Genomic DNA, 21,420 nt, shown 5'->3' on the forward strand with positions numbered 1-21,420 from the left:
ACTGCACAAACATATGGGCTCAGGAACTGTCCTCCACATATGCTCAGGTGCAGCTGAGAAAGATCTCAGGTTCTTTTCCAGGAGACTTCCTGACTGCTCATGAACTTGATGCAAGAATCTGGTGGGTTTTCACTCACAGAAATCCAGGACTATGCATCTGCTTGGAAGCTTCAAACCACATTTATTGTAAATTCATGGAAAAAAAAAAAAAAAAAAGGAAAAAAAAGAAACCACAGGCTGGTAAACTATTACATCTCAGTGTAAAGAACTTGTCCAGTTATGTGCAATGAGATATTGACAAGAATATCCAAATAAGCAACAACTTCTCCATATAAATCTCATTAAATAAAAAAGAAAATTATTTCCATATTTACAGATTACAATGCAAATGGATCCTTAAAGCATTATTTAGTATTTAGCAGGTTTATTTCTTTGAAATAAAAGAGAAATGGCTTGAATCTAAGAGTGTATTTTGGAAGCAGCTTTCTAGACAGTCTATGTTACCACCAGTGGAAGGACAAGCAGCCTCCCCTCGAATACTGCTCTGCTTCTTCTGCCATCCAGGCTTTCACCGAAGCGCTTCTGGTACCTCCACCTATGAAACAGGGAAGGGAAGGGCATTCATTACATTTTCTCTACAGTCTAGATGGAAAAATACCTGAAATTCCTGGCAGACATACACTGCCAAGAGCTCTGTGCTACACATCATCTCCCATAACAAGACTGAGGCTGGGAAAGTACCCCACTTTCTGTCAAAATCACAGTCAGACAGAAATCACTGCACTGAGAAATGCCTAATCAGAGGATAGCCTCCTCCCAAGTGCTTTATTATGTTCACATTTCTAAGATTTTTTTTTTTTAACTAAATGTGTGTACTAAAATTAACTGAGCTTGTGCTACATTTGGACCACAATCAATTACTCAACTAGGATCTCTTACTTACCCGCCTTAATTGCTTTATGCTGCTTGCCCGAATTGCTTCCATAAGGTTGTCATGGAGAGACCTTTGTGGGGTGGATGGCCGGGTGGAGGGTCGTGAACCTTCCTCTGATTTTCTGTCTGAGACCGATTTTAAAGAATCTTTAATTTCTTTCAATATGCTATTCTCATGTTTCCTGCTTTTTTTGCCTTTTTTCTTTTTCTGTCCATCGTGTAAGGCTTTTTTTGAGCTTTCTTGCTGTTTGATGACTTCAGCTATATTCCTGGTAGGTGCCTTCTTCTCTGGAATAACTGGAGGAGGGGGAGGAGGAGGGGGAGGTGGGGGCGAGGGAGGAAGGGGAGGTGGGGGTGCAGGTGCTGAAGGCTGACATTTCACTGGCAGTGCTTTCTTAGGGAGCTTTGGGGAAGACCATGGTGAGCTTTTAGGTGACACATAAGGTGAGGACCGAGGTGTCCCCTTCTGCAAAACTTTGGTCTTTGGATTGATAGCTCCGTCACAACCTGACTCTTGTTGCCGCTGCTCCTGCATACGCTTTTGCCTTTGTTTATCCATATTTCTTGTCAGGATACTTGTCATGCTCATTCTTGGGCCAGCGAGGTCAAAGTGATACCCCAGCTTTACCAGAGTGGTGTTCTCTTTCAACAGTTTGACTATGTCCATTTCCACCTGGCTGCCCATGATGTGCCTTTGATTGTGGAACCGCAGCTCTGTTAGAACCTTGTTATGCTGCAAAGCTCTCATGATGGCCAGCACGCCTTTGCCTGTGACAAAATTTGACTCAATATTCAGACTAGTTATATGCTGATTAACCTTTAACATACCAGCAATAGCTATTGCCACATTGTCATCAGCATGGGTGTTAGCCAAGCTGAATGACTTAACCACTGTGTTGTCCCTCAGGGCTTGGGAAAATTGTATAAGCATCTGTGAAGTGATGTTTTCAATGTTGTTCAGATTGACCTCTGTGGTCTCAGGGTCATTGCTCCTAACTTTTTCCAAAGCATCTTCAATAACTGTTGGATTTCCACAAGGGTGGATGGCACTACTTTTTAAGCTCCGATTATCACTGTCTTTTCCATCATGGCCATTGAGGAAGCTTTCATTGTCCTTTGCACCATTACACTTTTTGTGTCTGACATGGTCAGAATGCCTGCCAGCTGCAGCATTTTGTTCTTCCTCATTCTCATCACTCTCATCTTCATCTTCATCTTCCTCTTCATCTTCTTCTTCATCATCCTCTTCAGTATATGCCTCCTCGGACACTTCACTATTGCTTTCTGTGAAGCATTCTTCTTGAAGTTCTTCTGAATTGTCCTCTTCTTGCTCAGAATCCTGAACAGGAACGTAGTTGTGGGTATTAAACATGATTGAAGTAATGTAACTGCTGCCTTTTAGCACAGGAAATATTATATTGACACCATATAAATTAACATTGAAATCTAAAAACAAACAGATACAGTCAGGAGAACAGAAAAGGTTTCATCTAACACCTTTTTAACATTATTTCTTGTACATACTTTAGATAGTGCTTAGCATAAATTGTAAACACTTTACCAATGTCAGTGATTTCTGCCAAGAGAAAACTTGATATAAGGTATTATGACAAGGACATACTTCAGGTTTTCTATGTGTTGGCATGTCTAGAAGGGGATATAATTTGTATCCTTGACAGCAGAAACATAAGACAACAATTTCAGAATGAACATGAGCAACAAACATGACAATTAGACATCTCAGACTCCCTTGCATATGTTAGCATGTCTAAAAAATTAATGGTTGTCATGCTTTAAAATACAAATAATGTCTGCATGTGTAGTCTTGTATACCAGCATGCAAAACAGTACAGAATTACAGAAGTCATGTCAAAAATACTTTGGATGTACTGCATGGGCTGCACATGCTAATAAATTATTTGTGAAGAAAGGATTGAGATGCATTCCCACAGGTAAGATGTAACCACATGTCAATAACCCCTGAATTTCTTTGTGTTTGTCAGGAGCTAAGGTGGTGCTCACCACCAGCTGTCGCAGGTCAGCACCGTACCACACATTGTTACTGTCTACAGAGAAAATGCACTGCTCTTCTGAAACACAAGGTTCTTCTTGTGTGCTTGGTGGGTACTTGGAAGGAAAATTTGGAACCATGCCCCAAAGCTCTGCTTGCTGCCTTTAGCAATTATGGTGGCAAAAGAGAACTCTATGCAGAGGAGCAGGAAATCATCTTCACATCTCCCCATGGAGGACTCCAGTTGTGCAATGGGGATCTATGGGGTGTGACAGAACCCAGAATCTACAACCAACCTTAAACCTCTTGCTCAAAAGGCCTTCCATGTCATGTTTTGTCTACCGGAAAAACTATAGTACGCATTTTTTTTTACAGTTATAAATGTTCATAAAACTTTGGATGAATTATAAGTGTTCTGTATGCACTACTTTAGCAGTACTTATGTTTTAATCTCTGTAAAATACTAGATTGTATTTTCCAAAGTGAGTACACTCTGCAGAGACACAGTGATTCTGTTTCTGGAAAACAGAAGTGTTGCTAACAGGACAGCCTATTTTTAGACAACCTGTGCAGTTTTAGGTTTGCTTAGTTATCTGGCTCTGAAAATAGAGAACTGTTAAAATGCAGAGTACTGTCTCACAGTTTTCAGCAGAATTCGGTGCTGCGAAATATGCAAAAAAAATGCTAATTGTAATGTTTGCAGAACTGTGACTCTTAATGAAACAGGACATGGAGTTGTTTCTGCCTGATGTTCCTGAGCATTCAGTATCTTGGGGTCTTGCAGGGTCTGACTGCATTGTCCTGCACACAGAGATCTTGTAGGACTCAGTCCTATTGCTTCTCCTGCAGCAAGGCACTTATGCTGAGAGATACTGTGCTACCTATAGGTTTATTATGGGATTAAGATTTATATCTGTATCTTCTATATATGTGTAGGGCTTTAAGACTTGAAAACACCAGGTATCCAAAACCCTGTCTTCATGCCTTTGGTTTTATATCTTGAGGAATATATACTACAGATGAGCAGAAGGAGGTGCCTTTAAATTCACTCTTGATATGTTTAGTGATGTTAAATTAATAAAAACCTACTTTTTTTTTGAGTGGCATTTCTGAGGTCAAAGGCAGAATTTAGTTGCCTGTCATGTACATCATCTGGTGTCATAACAATCTGCATTATAATTTTGAAATTGAATACAGAGACATATTCTTACTGTAGCAGCACTGTGGTACAAGACTGATGCAGGCAACCTGTAGGGCTTCACCTTACTTTGTGGGAGTAGTATGATGAAAAGTCAGGACTAAGAGAGTCAATGCAGAGGTAAATATCTTGGGAGGACAAGTTATTAACCCTAAAAGGCTATCTGCAAGTTGTTTGCCTTTTGCACCAGCTGATCTGTCACCACTAACTATAGAACAAGCGTGAATAGCCATCTTAGATAAAGGTGCATAATTTCTAGACAGTTGAAAGCAAGAAGAATATTGTTTTCAAGGACCTTTCTCATTGCCATCAGTGGAGAGAGTCTTTGTGACCTCTATATCAGCATATCAACTTGCATTTTGGAAGTTTTTTCTCAGATCAAAAAGTATAGTCTTTTGCCAGGACTTGGAGTTTTAGCCAGTACCCATTAATGCTGTATATACATGGAAAAACAAAAGAAAAAGAAAGATCCTGCCATTGTATGAGATACTGAAGTAGACCTGTTCAGCAGTTTTTTAGAAGTGCCCAGGTTTCAAGTTCCAGGCTAAGCTGGAAATAAACATTAATCTTGCCATTTACTCTCTAGGACTGACAAACAGGGAGTGAAGTCTATGTCTGCAAGCTGATACTAATGGTCTGATGACAGCTACTGTGCTCTTGCCTGCAAAGACCTTATACCACCATTCATGAACAAGAGAAAATACTTACACGTAAAAACATCCTGCATATTGCAGGGCAATTTAATCTCTCTGACTTTCCTCTAGGATGATATTTTATCTAATGTATAAACTGCAATTATTTCCTTGTAAATTAAATAAGCTCCTGCATCAAGGCTGTTAGAGGTTCTGAGTTCAGTTTTGCTGTCTTTGCCTCTGTTGTATTACTTTCTGCTTAAACATGGGAAAACGTGTCCCTATAAACACAGTAAAAGCTTGGTATGAAGCAGTGCTTAAAAATCCCCAAGTCCCCACTTTGTTTTGAAATTACATGGAGCCATCATGAAGATAGAAGTTGCTTTTTGGTTGGGCTCAGTCTCACATACTCTTTTAGCAAGAATTAGGAGTGCCAACATGGATATCAGCTGAGTCTGAGTGTGCTCACTGCTTGCCAAGACTCAGACCTTCACTCCTGCCCAGCTGTACTGCTTGTTTGCAGTTCAGGAAATGGCTTTTATTACTAACATTTTTATTTTTGGGGATGAGTTGCCTAACAAAAAGTATTGGTTGTTTTTTTGAGAATGCAGTTAAATGGTTTGACTGATGATTGTATCCCAGGCCACCTTTTAAATAATGTACAGCTGCCCTCTGACTACAGTTGCCAGAAGACTCCTGAACCATGCCAAGGATCCTCAGCAGGAACAAAGCAACACAAGCTGCTGACTGCAATACAAGATGCTTTCTTCCAGCGAGCACAAAGCCTGGCATCCGCTTACTCAACTTCTGACATAACATGTATTCAAAATTATCTTCCTTACATGTTTCTCAGCAGTCAATACTGGCTGGTTTTTAAGGAAAGGCATTTTGCGTAGCTTTCTTAAAAAATCGAGTGCTATCCAAAAGACCACATCTCTAGCTATTAATAATTTCTAACATGCCCTTTAATTTTTTCCCTATTTTAATCACTAATGATAGTTTTTGTAGCACTTTCTTCTGTTCTGAACAGAGCACTTAAGGTACTTTCAGAGAGAATAAACATCCTCTGAGCAAATACTCAGCACTTTAGCAGGCACAGAGGTATGCCTAACAATGTTTTTAAAAATGCTACAAGAAACTGAAAGAAATTAAATCAGTCAGTGAGATCATGCCAATGCAGAATAAAACCAAATACCTATAGGAAACAGCAAATGCCTCAGCATCTTACCTTCTCGCATGCACCCAACCTCTCTTTTTCTAGGAGTTTCTTGGTCTCCCTCTCCCAGTAGGCCATCAGTGCTTCCCTGCTGAAAGTCCCTGTTGGTGTTTTCTCTGTCAGGCTCTTCTGCCGCTGCCCCACTGGAAGGTTACGGTCGGGCTCTATGTCCTCTAGCTCCCGCTCCAGCTCTTTCAGCTCCTCTTCAGTGAGAGAAGCCAGGAGCTCATCTTCATCAATGTCTTCATATTTACTCAGCTCTCTTCTATACCCAAAGGTAGACATGGTCCTGCTTGGTCAGGCTGGTACAAAGCTACAGTGACCAGGCATTCAAGAAGGCTGAAGCAAGCAGGCTGTCTCGTGTGGTCAGCAACTGTTTCCCTGCATAGCCAGAGGCACCCTTTTAAGAGTAATCATCGGGGCTTACGACAATGCATGAAGGGATGAAAGCATGCTCCGTTTTAAGCATCAGACGTCAGCTAGACATCTGAACAGCAAGAATGTCCCAACACTAATGTTTGCAAGTCCCTTAAAGAGGGGGATTATTGACACACTGGCCATGGCCATATTTAGAGCAGGCAGCTAGTGGGAGAATACCAGCCTCGCAGACGGGGGGGCGGCACCAAATAAAACCCCGGGTGCACTTACACTGGCATCAAATCCAAATTGCAGCAAGGAAAGAACAATGAAAATCCATTTAATCCTGAGTTGTCACAGGGCTGGAAATAAAACACCCTTGCCGTTGTTCAGTGGACTTCCTCTCACAGTTTTCTAGTGGAATGCTGTTATCCCACCAAGGTGTTTGCAGGAGGTTGGGATCAGCGGAAAGGCAGCCAAGGGGAGGAGGCCAGCATGCCAGCAGCTGTGGGGAGCACTGCTCCCGCAGTGTCACACATTGCTTGTAACAAATCACACCATTTAATTTTTTATTCATTCCCTTATTTTTTCTAGGACTATCAGAGTGTGAATCAGCTATTCATGTCCATTTGGAGCACCGGTGAGATTTTTTTTTTCACATGGAGAACTGTGCTCTGCTGGAGGAAAAGGACAGTCACCCAGAGATTTAAGGGTAACAAGCCCTGGGTGGGCAGGGGGGCTGCTCCTTCATCACTTCTGACAGGCCGAGCAACTGAAAGCCTCTAGTGGCTATTCTTTTAATGGCTATTGCTCACTGCCACTGACTGATGTGCACCTGGAGAGAGCCTTCAAGTCTTTATTCTAAATGTATAGCTACATTATAGTTTCTTCTAATAGATTATAAATTATTCTGATTTTATTTTTGTTGACAGGCATCCTTCAGCAAGAAGACTTAAAAAAAGAAAGTGTAAACTTTGTGCTGTTTATTGTTTGTTTTTCTGATGTGGGTTTTTCTTTTTTTCTATCTAGCAGTGAATGATGATGAACTAGCAACATCTTCTGAAACATGATGGCCACCAATAGCTGCCAACCTGTGTTGTGAGGGGCGGGGGCAAAGGAAGAGAGAAGGTTTTGGTGCATGGAAGTAGGAACACATCTAGAACAACATGTATCAACCTCAAATGATAACACACAGTGTGTCTTAGACAGTCAAGCCAATATTTAATAGAAATGTAAGTAAACATAATCTGAAGTATTGTTCTTTTCTGACATCATCTCTTTTGTCAGTATGGATTTGACACCTGAACTGAGGTATGTTGTTTAGCCAAATTGCTCATTTAGTTTCATTATTATGCATACAGCTTTACTGACAGTAGAGAGATGAGATTATCAAATCTTTATGAAAATCATGCTCAAAGAAATTATATTTTTTCTTTGATAATTTGTCTATATGAACTTCATGCAGTCATCTTGATCAAGAAATGGTATGAAAGCTTATAACCTTAGTCTTTCCTAACCTACAAAATACATTAATAAAGCAGATATAAGAATATTCTACACCTTAATATAAAATAAATATTTACAGCTCATTTACATTGACAGAATCTTGGATAAAATAAAAAGGAGGCAGATGCTTGGCTTATGGAGTTACAAGTGTTACCTTCAACCTTATACCTTCATGGTATTCAGTCCCATGATGGGCCAAGTACACATAGACAGGTCAGGACATCCATAGGAGTTCTGTTCACTCTCTCAGCTGCCCTTGCAGAATGAAGCCTGGGCCAAATTCTGAAACGAATCTTCTGAAAGACTAGGAAAATATAATAAGTTCCTTTTTTCTTTTAATTCAGCATTATCAATGCTTTTTGGTAGAGCTGGCATAGGCTTTAATTATCTGTATATAGCTGCACTCCAAGTAATTTTATTTCTTTAATATGTCTAGGACAAAAGTTCACATTGTTATCATTGGAATTAGCCAGAGAAGCAGCACAACAAAGTTATATTTCTTGAGTGCATTTTTGCTGACAACATTTTGTTGCAAATATTTTTTGGATGGAGTTGGGAAATGTGAACTGAACAGATTTTCTGTTGGAAAATGCTGATTGAAACTGAAATGCTTTTCTAAATATGCTATATTTTATTAGTACAATGTAGATATGTACAACACTGATGTGTACAATATTAAAAGCAAAAATATGTTGTTAAAAAATAAATCTAGTCAAATATACTGTTTCCCAGAAAAAAGGTCAGCTTTTTGTTCTTCCTTTTTTTGTCAGGTACAACAAAATTTGTAAGTTTTTCAATTTTCCTGAGCTGAGAGCCCATTATACAAGATACCTGAATTGTCTATTCGAAGTTTTCTATGTATAAACCAAATTTTCCAAACTCAAAGAAACTTTAAAAAAACAGCATGTATTTTTCATTTTTAAAATAATATTCTAAAGGAATAATAAATAACATGAATATTACCTTCAATGCTACTCTCCACACTGGTGATATTTTTTCTACACAAAATGCCAATTATGTCCATTCTAGCCATGAGATAAGAAAAAGGCATTACTAATGATGGACAAGGTAATTTCTTGTACATTTCTCCCCTGAAGCAGGGGGAAAATTGTCAGTCAGGTGAGGTTGTGAGGTTATGAGAGGTTTGTGTCCCTTCTTGATCCTATATGGCACTTGTGGCATTTTAGAACCTATTCTCTACAGGGGAATGGCCAAAGTGAAGAGCCATGAATGCTTTCTAGGACAATTTTAATAAAAATAATAAGGCTGTAGCATATGGCAAATTACACACAGAGGAAAAAAAAAGATGCTAAAACTGTTAAGACAAGTACTGAGAGGTCAGAAAATTTGTTGTTGCCTCCTGATGAGCACTGAAACACAGTCCATAGATCTGTAATCATATACTTTGATCCTAGACACATGAGTGCTCAGAATCTTTACTTAGAACCTTTACTCTTTTTCATTCCATGGGAAAGATCACACACGCATTAAAAGCCTTTCAGCATTTTATTTTGCCCCTGTTCTTCAGCATAGTAAAGCTATCAATTATCTTAATTGTCATGAAAGTACCCACTAATTTGGAATTTTGGATTCCCTTTCTGGCAGTATTTGGCATTATGCAAGCATTTCCACTGCAGTGGGCATCAGCCATGGCTGAAACTTCCCACCCTTACAACATTCCATATCATAGGTTCTAACTTCCTAGAGGAACTCAGAGCAGACAGAAGTGATTGTGTTTTCTTGTTATTAACATTCTTACTTCAAACATTTGTTCCTGTTTCATAGTCTCCTTTCTCAGGCACTACACATACTTTGATTTTTGAAAAAAAAAAAACAAAAAACAAACAAGCAAAAAACCCAGAAGTCTGAGCAAAGTGTTCTATCTCCCTGGCTGTGTTCTCAATAACACCATTATAAACAGTTTAGGAAGAGTCCATTGTGTGCTAGTGAGGTGGCACAGGGAACTAACTTCCTTCCATCACAGGAGGCAGTGAGTAGAGTATGAACCATATGTAGTACAGGAGGGCAGATTTATAGTGGCTACATTGACTGCTGTTCAGGATGCATCCTACAATTAGACATTAGGAAAAATCTCTTCATGGAAGGGGTTGTTAAGTATTGGAACAGGTGTCCATAACTGAGTCACCATCCCTGCATGTATTGAAAATATGTGTAGATGTGGCATTTAGGAACACAGTTTAGTTGTGGTCTCAGCAGTGTTAGGTTAATATGTGAACTTGATGACCTAAAAGATCTTTGTGATGATTTGATGAAGTGCTTTGCCAACTCCTAACAGAAAACCCAAACTCTTATCCCTAATGCCCTGCTGAAATCCTGTATGCAGGGAATTAACCATTTCACCAACAGGCATGAAAACTCACCTCTCATTCAACAGAATTATTAAAAGCTTTGTTCACTTCAGAACCTGAGCTGAGAGAAAATGAGAACTGGAAGCATCCATTTTATAGGAGGAGGATTCACTCTATCATTGTAGACCTTGGCAGCCAGAGTTCCTGGCTTTCAGCAGCTAGATTTCAGAGAAGACTTTCCATCTTTCATAACCTTGAGGAAAGATCAATTATTGTCTTGGTTTTACAAGAGGAAACCCTTCTAAGTGTCCTTTTTGCCTTTCCAAGCAGTTAACTACTTCAATCAGCAGCTATGGGAACTCTGTTCTGCTTCTCATGTTTCTACACTTGAGGCACATTGGCTCAATTGCTTAAAGGCCATGAGCAACATGTGGCAGGTGGTGCTCGCCCCTTAGCAGAACAAAGTCCACAGTTAAATGTATATTTCCACTCATCTGAGTGCAGGGAAAACCACAGACAGGCCAAGAAAGGGCTGTCCAACCTTGTCCTCAGGCGCAGGACAGTGGCTATTTCAGACCCTGCTCCTGAGGACAGCCTGTCAGACAGATGCGTTGGCTCATACTGAGCTCAGTCCCACGCTGCAGGAACAGCTCCAATTGCCATAGAGCACATTAAAAACAATGCATCACAGCACGCTGGGCTTTCCCCACATCTCCTGCTGCCTGTCTGCAGTGCAGCTTGCTCCTGCCTCCCACTGCCACTTTTGCAATCCTCATTCCTCAACCAACTCGTGCTGTCCACTCAAGCAGAACCTGAGGCACCAGCCTCTGAGTTCTCTCTTCATGCCTTTTTGCTGCTGTGCTGCCTTCTCCATCCCTGGTCCTGCAAGCCCCCGCTCCAGCTTTCCCTGCAAGCCCCTCACTGTTCTCAGCCACCTCCACAGCCTGTTTGCTGACCTCTCCTTCCTACTCCTCCTTGCACGTCTCCTCTGTTCCTCGCTGTCTGCTCTCCCCCTCCTACTAGAGCAATACATATATATATCTATATATGTCTCAGTTTTTGTATGCTGTGTGTACAGGCCCAGGTTGAATGCAGAATTCAAACCATCCTGGAGACACACAGGGTCAAGCAGCCTGGCAAGTACACAAGACCACGAGGCAGACTGATGGGACAAGCTGCAGCTCTTTCCCTCGGGAGACTCGCATAACTTGTGAAAATCGTGCACACGGTACTGTGCCTGAAAAGGATGTGTCATCACCTACATTTAACAGTGGTATCAGCGGAGCAAATGGGATGAAGCATGCACTGAAGGCATTTGAAGAAACAATTTTTCAGCTGTTTTTCTCAATGCCAGATGATTCTGTTGTTCACTCTATCTCTCCGGGTGATGCTGTAAACAGGGAGTCACACAGAAGGAAAAGATCTTTTCTGTCACACGTGCTGGGGGAACACAAAGTGGGGTAAGTGCAAACATAACCCTGATTCAAAATCAGTTTTTGCTTAGGAATCAGATTCAGCATTCTACCTCAAAGACAGATTTTTTCCCACAGATTCCCTGCAACACACCCTAGGCCACCAGGAGGGCAGATTCCAGGTCCAGGCTGTAGTTTAACAACTCAGACCATCACAAAGAGTAATCAGCTTTCACTCAAAAATAAGTGCATGTGGGCTGCCTTATTGCTCAGATCAGTTTTGAAAACAGCTTTCTCATCAGTTGCTGGGGACAAAATTATGCACCATACACCAACAGCCACAGAGCAACCACTAATCTAATGTAGTGGTGGGGGTGTTTGTGTTGTTTTACCTATCAAGCCAGAAGAGTAAGAGGGAGTGAAGAAGTGAATGGGCTTTGACAATGCTGGTGATGGGAAGTATGGATGCATCCTGGAAGGGGAGTCAGGGGGAGTCAGGTAAACCTGACTGCAGTGAAGGACTGGGGGTAAAAATACATACGTGCAAATAAGAACATTTCTGAACTAAGAAATTTCTCAACCCTTAATGAAAAGAAAGAAATCTCACCGCTCAAATATCAAAGGCACCTTTGTTCATGGATCCTGGTGGTCTACTTTATTATACAGAGAGGATGCAGCCAAAGGTGCAGCAGATTTGGGGTTTATTGCTCTTTTTGCCTACCTGAATCACACTAAAATAAGGAAGACATTGGGGAAAAATAAGTCTTATTGAATAAATGTCATTCCCATTCTCAGTTTTCTTCCTACACAGCCAATACTTTTTAATCATCTCATGTCAGTACAATGCCATGTTCTGTATTAACAGCGTTAGATGAACCTGGTTATCTTTGGCAGCACAAACTATTCCTGACAGGGTTTTGCCCAAAGCCAGTGCTTCTTCACATCTCTGCAGACTGGCCATTTCCTCATTTCTGCCACACCAAAAAGATAAACTGCTTTGTACACAAGGATGGTCTTAATGCTCTTGCTTTCACATAGCTGCTCTTACTCCTTAGGAAGAATCTCAGTCTGCTTTACACTGCCAACAGATTTACAAACTATATATAGAAATCGTTTCACTTGTTACTGATGTACAGACATAGGGTGACTACAGCAGCTGTTTGGAATTACATCTCAATATTGCTCAACAGGTTTGGAAAGGAAGTAGAGGCCACTGTATTGAAAAGAAAGTAACAGAGGAGTTGCTGAATGCACAAAAAATGTGAGGTTTGGAAGGATAATTTCAGTGGGATGAAGTTAGCCTACCACTTTTTTAAAAATTAAGCATAATAAAATAGGTAAAATTTACCAATGTATTATTTATGCTGGTATTTGCAATACTCTGTAATATGTGTGTCCATATCAGGTAGTTATTAAATTATAAGTGGTTAAGAAAACTGCATGGATTTCACATCCTTTCATCTGACTTCCAGACAATTCTCCCATGTAACTTAGCCAAATCTACAGTTTGTCATTCAGTTTTAAAAATCACTCTATTTCTTTATACATAGAGAGCAGAACAGGTAGTTACTATATTTAGCATTTCCTTTGTCACTTTTTTTAACAGTGTGTATTTATGAAGATTCTTTTTAAAAGGAGATGCCAGCAATATAAACAAATCATATACTTCACAGGGAAATAACAGCAGCAATACTAACCAGGTAAATTCTCTAATGTATTTAATTACATCAAGGGTTTATTTTGTTTTATTTTTTGTTAGCCCATATTAATGTTAACAGGAATTTGGGGAATATCTACCAAGCACTGTACATGTGGACAAATAGCAATGTGTTTGCCCAATTAGATGTAGAGATTTCTACTAAAAATTTGAATTTTGAAAATTACATACATTGAACATGTCACCAGAGCTAAACTGTTATATCATTCTTATGACTACTAACCATTCACTAATGTATTTTTGTAGCTTTGCAGGAGAAGCCCAGCGCCCCAGCCATTCCTCATAAGACTTATGTTCCAGCCCCTGGAAGTGAAGGAAAAACAAAAGAGATAAGACCCGTTCTACAGAGATAAGTCAAAACAAATTTATGTCCATGCAAACCATAGCCAAACCATGGATATTTTAGTAGGGCTTTTTTATGCCCCAAGTAAGGCTCACAAAAAATCCCTTTACCTTACCCCAAGGCAGAAACGAAAGAGCCTGTGACTTTGTGACTGTGTTTTTCCAGGACTCATGTCCTGATGGCAATAGTCTGAGAAAGGGCAGCTCAGGCACTTGGAACCCATGCCAGAACACAGACTGCTGCAGTAAAATTGCTGCACACCTCCCACCTCAGCCTTACCCCTGCCTTGATACCCAGAACAAGCTCTGTTGTGCCAGCTCCCAAAATTAGATGGTAGTCAGTGCATGGAGCTTCATAGATGACCCACACACAACATTATGGCTTCTACAGGGAATAGCTCATCATAAACAGGACTTATGGCTGTGGTTTTCTCCCTCCTGCACTGAGCTCTGAAAACACTCACAGCTACACAGTCCATCCCATAGGTGCTGAAAAGGCTAAAGGCTGATGTAACCACTGTTGAATGTCTGCCTCCTTGGAGAACTCACAGCCTGATGCAGCTGCTTGTGTCAGATTTTATGAGAAATAGAAACCAAATTATACCCCAGATTTCAAACATTGTCCCCAAATCGATAGGAGTCGCTATCCCACAGCATGCCTGATTCAGTGCCAGGGCATTTAATTACTTGTAGACAACATCCCCCGGGGGTGGGCATGCCATGGAATTGGGTTGCGGTGGAACAGCCTGTGAGACACACCCAAATAGTCAAGAAAATTAAATGCTAGTGTTGCAAGGGTTCAACCACAGTCCAAGTAGGGAAAATAAAAAGGTTTTTTCCCTACCAATTTATTATTCCAGCTGGGGATGGAGCCTTTGTGTCTTTTCACACAACCACTAGCTCTGGCCCAGGTACATTTCCTGCTTCTACCACCACACAGACAAGCCCATAGAAGCAGCATGAAATGGTCTAGCTGCAAAACATGGGAGTGGAAAGAGCTGTGTTCAATTCCTAGCTGTACCACAAACCTGACCTAGGGAAAACATCTCCCTTTCCATGACTATCTCACCTCATATTTCATTTAAAATAAAGTTTTGCCTCTCCCTCCATTCAGTTCACAGATGCCTTGAAAATATGAAAGATATTTTCTTGTAATGTTGTACTTGCCTTAGTGTTGAGAAAGGTGGAGGGGTGGAAGAGAAAGGAAGCAAGGGTGGGAAAAGTCTTCAATAAATAAACAACTTCCATGGTGAAGGACAGAAAAGCTTTAAATCAGCAAACTTCATCTCCTATAACAGGCAACCAAACAAAAAAAGGGCCTGGCTGTACTGATTAAAAGATAAGCACAACCAGTACCATGTCTTTTTAGCTTACCTAGTGATATTCAAAGGACTAGTTCATGATATTTTAAACACTTGGGGCAATGCTCAGTGCAACATCTGAATGCTTTGATGCTGCAGGCAATGTAACTACTGCCTGATGCTTGTATGGTCCTAAATATAAACCTTTGCCTGTGAACTAAAATTACTAATGGAATTTGGCTCTAGCTACAGAAGGGATTTTAAATCTCCTGTCTAAAGCCTTATTTGATCATGTTTCCTTTGCTGGTTCAGTATACTGTATCAGATATGCAATTACCAGATTCTTGTGTTGTGATCACTGTATTAATTAAAATTACCACAATTTAAGATTTATTATGATAAGGCCCATATTTCTGATTAAGAATTTCAACAAGGAAAAATACCAGTTTACAGGTTAGGAAGCATACATTTATCCTGTTATGTCCAAGAGGTATTGGCCAGTGGAGCCTTGACTTGCAGTCAGCTGTGTTGGGTTCACTGGGCACTCTGTGCTCAAGCCATGCCTGCAGTCACCAGTCACCTGGGGCATCCTTCTGTCAGGGGCCTGGCTCAGATGCCAGATGCCTAGAAATTTTTCAAAAGTGACTAAATTATTTTTCATCCTGGTCAAATTTTTGGCAAAAACTCCAGAAGTTATGTCTCAGAAAGCTGCATGAATAGTAGCCCTACAGAGAGCAGAAGGAGGAAATAAGCCTTCTGTTAAACCTTCATGTCCCAGACCAGTAATTTTCACTTTTTCCATTTGCTCCAGTGAATTTGTCATGAAGAAGGACACACAAAAAACCAATATAGTTCCCTTGGGAAGTGGGATTTACATCTCTGACTCAAAAGTTAGGTCTTATATAACAATGACATTCTGCAAATAAGGAGAAATTCTGAAGAACATGGAGAGTCAGTTTAGAGGACAGGGAAGAAGCATACTGGAGCTGAGCTTTGGTTTGTGGGAATATGTGTGTGTGTGATAACCAGCATATCTCTGAAATAACAGGATGCCCTGAGTTGTTGTGGCTGCCCATCCCTGGCAGTGTTCAAGGCCAAGCTGGAGACAGTTTTGAGACACTTGCTCTAATGGTAAATGTCCCAACCCATAGTAGGGGGGGGGTGGAACTAGAGGAACTTTGAGATCCCTTCCAACACAATCATTTGATAGTTGTGGGTTTAGATAAATGGATTATACTCTGTGTAATCCTGATATCCACCAATTGAAATCTTTTCTTAGATGGGATGGTCTGCATTTTTTCTTTCCTCAAGATGGAAGGGATGGTAGAAAAACAAAGGGAGTAATCACAAAAATTTTTTTATTAAATATCTTTAAATTTATTCTGTCAGATTTTTTTCTCTAGATGTGCAGAAACGTACTGTGCAGTGCATGACAGCTTGACTGAGGGTGAGTCTTTTCAAGAACTGATCTGCCAAAACTCTGTAGGAACCAAAATGAAAGTTAACCAATAGTTAACTTTAGTTAACAATACTTAACCAAGAGGATATGCTACTTGATTTCCTGGTTTGTCCATCAAAATCTACTCTTTGTTTAAAAGAGCCCACCTAAAGTCCCTTAAATTTTGCCAAGCTTTGAAACATGCACACACCAAAGGTGTACCAGGGAGCAAACAGTTTGCAAAAATACCTAAAAATAATAATTTAGATGTTTGAAGAATTTTACATAGAACCATGATCTTTAATGTACAAGGTATGCTAGAACACTTTGGATGAATGTGACCTGACATAAGCAATTAAAATTTCCTATAATAAATCATAACATAATTAATTGGAAGTTAGATATTTGTCCAGTCTGTGGTATCTCTGTTCATTTTTTCTGTGTTTCCATGAAAAATTCAATTCTTGTACTTAGAGGCACATAATCTGTGTAATCTACAAAAAACACAAGCCACTTTTCCAGCTAAATATCTCAATCACAGAACAGCAATAAACTCACAGAACTGAAACAGAGAACATATCAAGCCATAATTTCAAAATCTGTGCAGAGAAATGCCAAAGAACATTTTAAAGTAATTACAGAAGACAATTTAAACAAAGTCCTAGCAATGGCCTTCAACAGTCAAATTGATACGTAGGTAGGTTACTTTAAAAGCCATTTTCTTCCATCTTTACTTTGTGAACCTTCAATTAATGTAAACAGACTTGAAGGCAAAAAAAAAAAAAAATCTGTGGCATTGTTTTGTTCAGCAGAAATATTTCTTTGGAAATACATTTACTCCACTAGTTAGGAAAGGAACAGAAATTCCATAATCCTTCCTCATGATTTCTTAAAATTTCCTTTCTAAATCTCTAATATATTAATGCAAATATAAAACCAGATCACCATGATATGTACATCATTTTCTCTACTTCAGAGAGGAAAATAAGAAATGGCTATTTTATTTTTATGGTGTTTTCAAAAAAGGATTTTGACAGTATGTTAACCTTAATTCAACACTATAAACCAGAGTGTTTAAATCTGGCTAATGAAAAGAGCAAAGTGAAGAGAAGCAAGGAAGGTATGTATTTATTAGTTTATTATTTATTGAAGAACTAGTCCAACTGGGAATAGGCTTGAGCTCTGAAGCTGACCAGAGAAAAGAATTTCCAAAGATACCCTGACACATAAAATCCAAACACATCTCCACATTATATCCATGACTGAGCATGACAGCCTCAGCATCATGTCACCATTCAAAGAATACCAAATGCACTGGGGAAATGCGTGTCATTAAGCAGCAAAATTAGCAGTTGACATCTGCTCCATAAGATAGGAATAGCTTTAAAATTCCATGGCTGTCAGCTCTCACTGCTACGAGAACACAGTTTAAAGGATCCTGGTTTGGATTTGTACCTGATTTGAGCAATATTTTGGTGCAAAGAATCTCATTATTAGAAACAGCACAACAAAGTGCAGTGTCTCTTCTTTCATCATAAGTATTTGAAGTTATGTGTTCAGACAAGAGAGTGTTGACATCCAACCTCTTTTCAGTGACAAGCTCTAGACACTGGTTCTGGCTGTCTACAGCAGAATTAACAGTGCTTGACCCACTTTTCTGGATTAAAGTTTGGGATGTGGTTGCAATGAGATACTTCCTAAAAACAGTCAACAAAACTAGGCAGGTGTAACTTCCTTACAGGAAGAAAATAACCATCACCCATCAATGTTCTTAGTCACCACCTAGACATCTTACAAAAGATCAAAACAAAGAAACATCAGTTTTGAGCACTGTCAAATAAAATGTGTTTAAGTTGTTTCAGTGGTTTTCACTTAATTCTAAGGAGTGTGTTTTGCATTTTGCTTTGTTCATGCTAAAAATAAAAGTTAATTAAATCTAATCTAACACAGGTACTTCTGAAGTAGAAATGTACATAAATATACATTTGGAAGTTTACCATAGACATCTTTGATGTAACCTTGTGCCACATTGTTTCTTAGAGAAAATGTGAATTCCAAGCTCATACTCACAGGTAATGCCCCTCATAGTAGCCACAAAATGGCTACTTTGTGTATGGGAAGCAGTCTTGCCTCACCAGGCACATTGCCACTTCCTCCATATTTCAAATGCAGACCTATGCAGTCTAGACTACGTCCTCCAGCTGCTTGAAACAATACTGGTACACGATCATCTGCTAAGGCCTTGACATCTCCATCTCAAAGGAGGATAAAGAACTTATATTTATATCCAAAGTGATTTACAGATCATTATAAAAACAAACCCAGAGTACTTTCCTCCTATTTTCAGATATATTTAAGTTAAAACTTTACTAAAGCACGGAATATTTTTTGTGGCAAATATAAAACTGAAAATCAAAATAAGAGGTGTACAAATACAAGTTCAAATGCTCACTTGAGCGGCCTCTGCTTTGACTGTAAGCATTACAGCTGAGGACTTTCAAACCAACATATTTCAAACATACTTCATTAATTAATACCAATATAATTCTGTATGTGGAAGGAAAGATACAAGTGAAGGAGGGATGGAGTGGAGTAAAAAGATACACAGAAGGGCAAGAACATGTATAGCAATCTCTCCTTGACTGAAATGGATTGCTTTCAACTCTGCCACTCCTCTCACATGCATTAAAGAAACATGTAAGCATCACTCCAGTCCAGCAGAAATAGTAATGTATGCTTCCTTTCCCTCTAGCTAATTTCCTCTTTTTTTCCTGAAAGAACTCACCACTCAGGCAAGATGTATGTCAGTGCAGAGGTGAATTTCTCTTTTCCTGACTACATATCATTATGATTAAAATGCTCCAGCACATCACAGTGACCACATTCAGCTGTAACCCCTAATGGTGTTACTCAATATTTGTCCTCAATGTTCACACCTCCATAATTCTTCAGAATGTCAACAATGTCTTTGCATCTCTGTTTTGCAGCTTCTTGCATTGATAACCAATACATTTTTCCTTGTAATTTATGGTATTGGGATAAACACCCTTTTCCAGGATCATTTGCACCTTTACCACAAAGCCAGTTTTTGCTGACAAAGTTAGTGCTGTTTTCCATTGCATGTTTTTTATTGCCACATTGATTCATAAGATGCTAGAAGTTATAAAGTTAAAAAAAAATATAAAACAAAATAAAGCACAAGGCTGTTAACACACACACATGTATCAGAAATCCTTAAGTTTTTATTAAAAGTATTTGTAATTATGTTAACCTAACCAGTACTGCCAAACACACTGAATACTTAATTTTTGCTTTGTTTGTAAGCTTCTGAACAAAATGTTAAAAATGGTCTCATTTATTTGCTGATATAAACTGATGCAACATTTCCAAAATTGAAAATTTGCTGGAACATTTCAACAACATAAGCAAGACGCTTATGTCCATGGAGGACTTGGTCATATTTCTTTTAGTTAACAGTTCTAGCCTGTTAGTGTCTTCATTATTCTATGTTTCTTTGTTGCTCTCCTTATCCTATGGGATATTTTAACCTTTCCTGCCATTCAAAGTGACTTCAAATACTTGTGGAATTGGCAAACTGCAACCTCAGGCAGTGGAAACCACTCTCTTTGATCAGTTTCCTTTAAAGCATATGTCAGGTTCTTGAAGCCTAGATACTTGACCTTACAAACTTGGAACAGAAAAACATTATGCAGTTGAAAAAATAACATGCAAAAAGCCCAGATTTGCAAAGGGACTACTTTGTTTTATTTTATGGTATGGTATTGTTTTGTTTTGTTTTCTGTTTGTTTGTTTTGTTTTCATCCCAGGACACCTTGCTTCATGGATGTCACAATTTTCCTATTGTTCTCACTAGGCGATACAATAAAATGGTCTCATCTCATATTATTAATTACCTTTTTTAGTGGTCCTTAATATATTAAAATCCCCAAAATAAACCCCAAACACTCACAAGTAATTGTTTTATCTTTATAGTGCCAAAGCACAATCTATTAAAGAAGATAAAGGACTTTGGACTCTACACTATTTCTGTAGTTGTGAAGTTTAATGGACATTCACATGAGTTTGGTACACGAGGTCAGGCAATAGTGAAGCCATGCCAGCTATTATTTTCAAGGTGTGAGAGTCATTGAAATGCTCAGTGGATTAGTAACAGAGTATGTCAAACCTTTTAACTAGAGTCATCAACTTAAATTCAGTCTGTTCATATCACCAACTGTAACTGTGGCTTATGTTCACTATGCTTTTTCCTCATGATATCCCATTAACCAACCATCTTACTAGTAAATTCTTGTTATAACTGGAAGGTCAGGAATTTTGCTCTTTACAACGTCTTCTAGGTATTTGAACTGTAAAATGCAGTTTTTATATGTTGTAAAACACACAGAAAAAAAAAAAGCTTTAAGTTAATATATGCTGTACCTACCTGGGTTTTTTCCAAATAAGCTTTGGGTTTTGATAGTTTCTCTGTTTGAACAAATCTAAGCAGCTTAACATATTTGTCCTGTTGAATCTTTTTATAAATTTTTAAACTACTAGTCCCCCAGTCCCACAGTTTGTGCAGTTGTGTGCTCTTTCTACCACACTGAACACTTACCATCCTCAAAATGTTGCACAAATATTACACAATTATACTAAGTCCCTGTTGTATGTTTGTCACAGAAAGATCATCCTGCAAATAGAGAAGGAACATTGGAACTGCTATTTGGAAGAAATCTTCTGAAACTTATTTTCAAGGGGAAGTGTTAAACAGCTTTCTCTTCAGACTAGTTTCTGCATTGCTCTTGTAAGCAGTAATGTACCATAGCCAATATTATAATCCCAGCCACAAATACCTTACTAGTTAGTATATTATGATAAAGCTTACTAAAGCTTTACTAACTTACTAGTTAGTATATTATGATAAAGCTTGCAAACCAAAATTAAATTAGTAAGGGCTTACATTTAGATTGACTCAGAAAAAAGGTCTCTTGGATTCAGATGCCCACATAATACAGTTTCTCACCTCTTTCAATGTGTACTGGAATCAT

General features: G+C 39.1%; 2 protein-coding genes across 2 annotated transcripts; both read right to left on the reverse strand.

The window, feature by feature from the left end:
* Positions 1-203: 203 nt before the first annotated feature.
* LMOD2 (leiomodin 2) lies at positions 204-6,378 on the reverse strand. Its single transcript, XM_031503705.2, has 3 exons — positions 6,003-6,378; positions 944-2,272; positions 204-595 (listed from the first exon to the last, which is right to left on the reverse strand). Exons 1-3 carry the CDS (start codon positions 6,273-6,275, stop codon positions 569-571), a joined length of 1,629 nt encoding a protein of 542 aa, XP_031359565.1. The 5' UTR covers positions 6,276-6,378; the 3' UTR covers positions 204-568.
* Positions 6,379-17,456: 11,078 nt separating this feature from the next.
* ASB15 (ankyrin repeat and SOCS box containing 15) lies at positions 17,457-21,420 on the reverse strand. The gene is given in 11 exon segments (XM_077783151.1): positions 17,457-17,642; positions 17,645-17,695; positions 17,697-18,069; positions 18,443-18,459; positions 18,461-18,629; positions 19,218-19,380; positions 19,383-19,484; positions 19,487-19,525; positions 19,930-19,965; positions 19,968-20,060; positions 21,396-21,420. Coding segments are annotated over 11 exon segments (1,254 nt in total).

The sequence above is a fragment of the Lonchura striata genome, chromosome 5, assembly GCF_046129695.1.
Source record: "Lonchura striata isolate bLonStr1 chromosome 5, bLonStr1.mat, whole genome shotgun sequence".
Taxonomy (NCBI): Eukaryota; Metazoa; Chordata; class Aves; order Passeriformes; family Estrildidae; genus Lonchura; species Lonchura striata.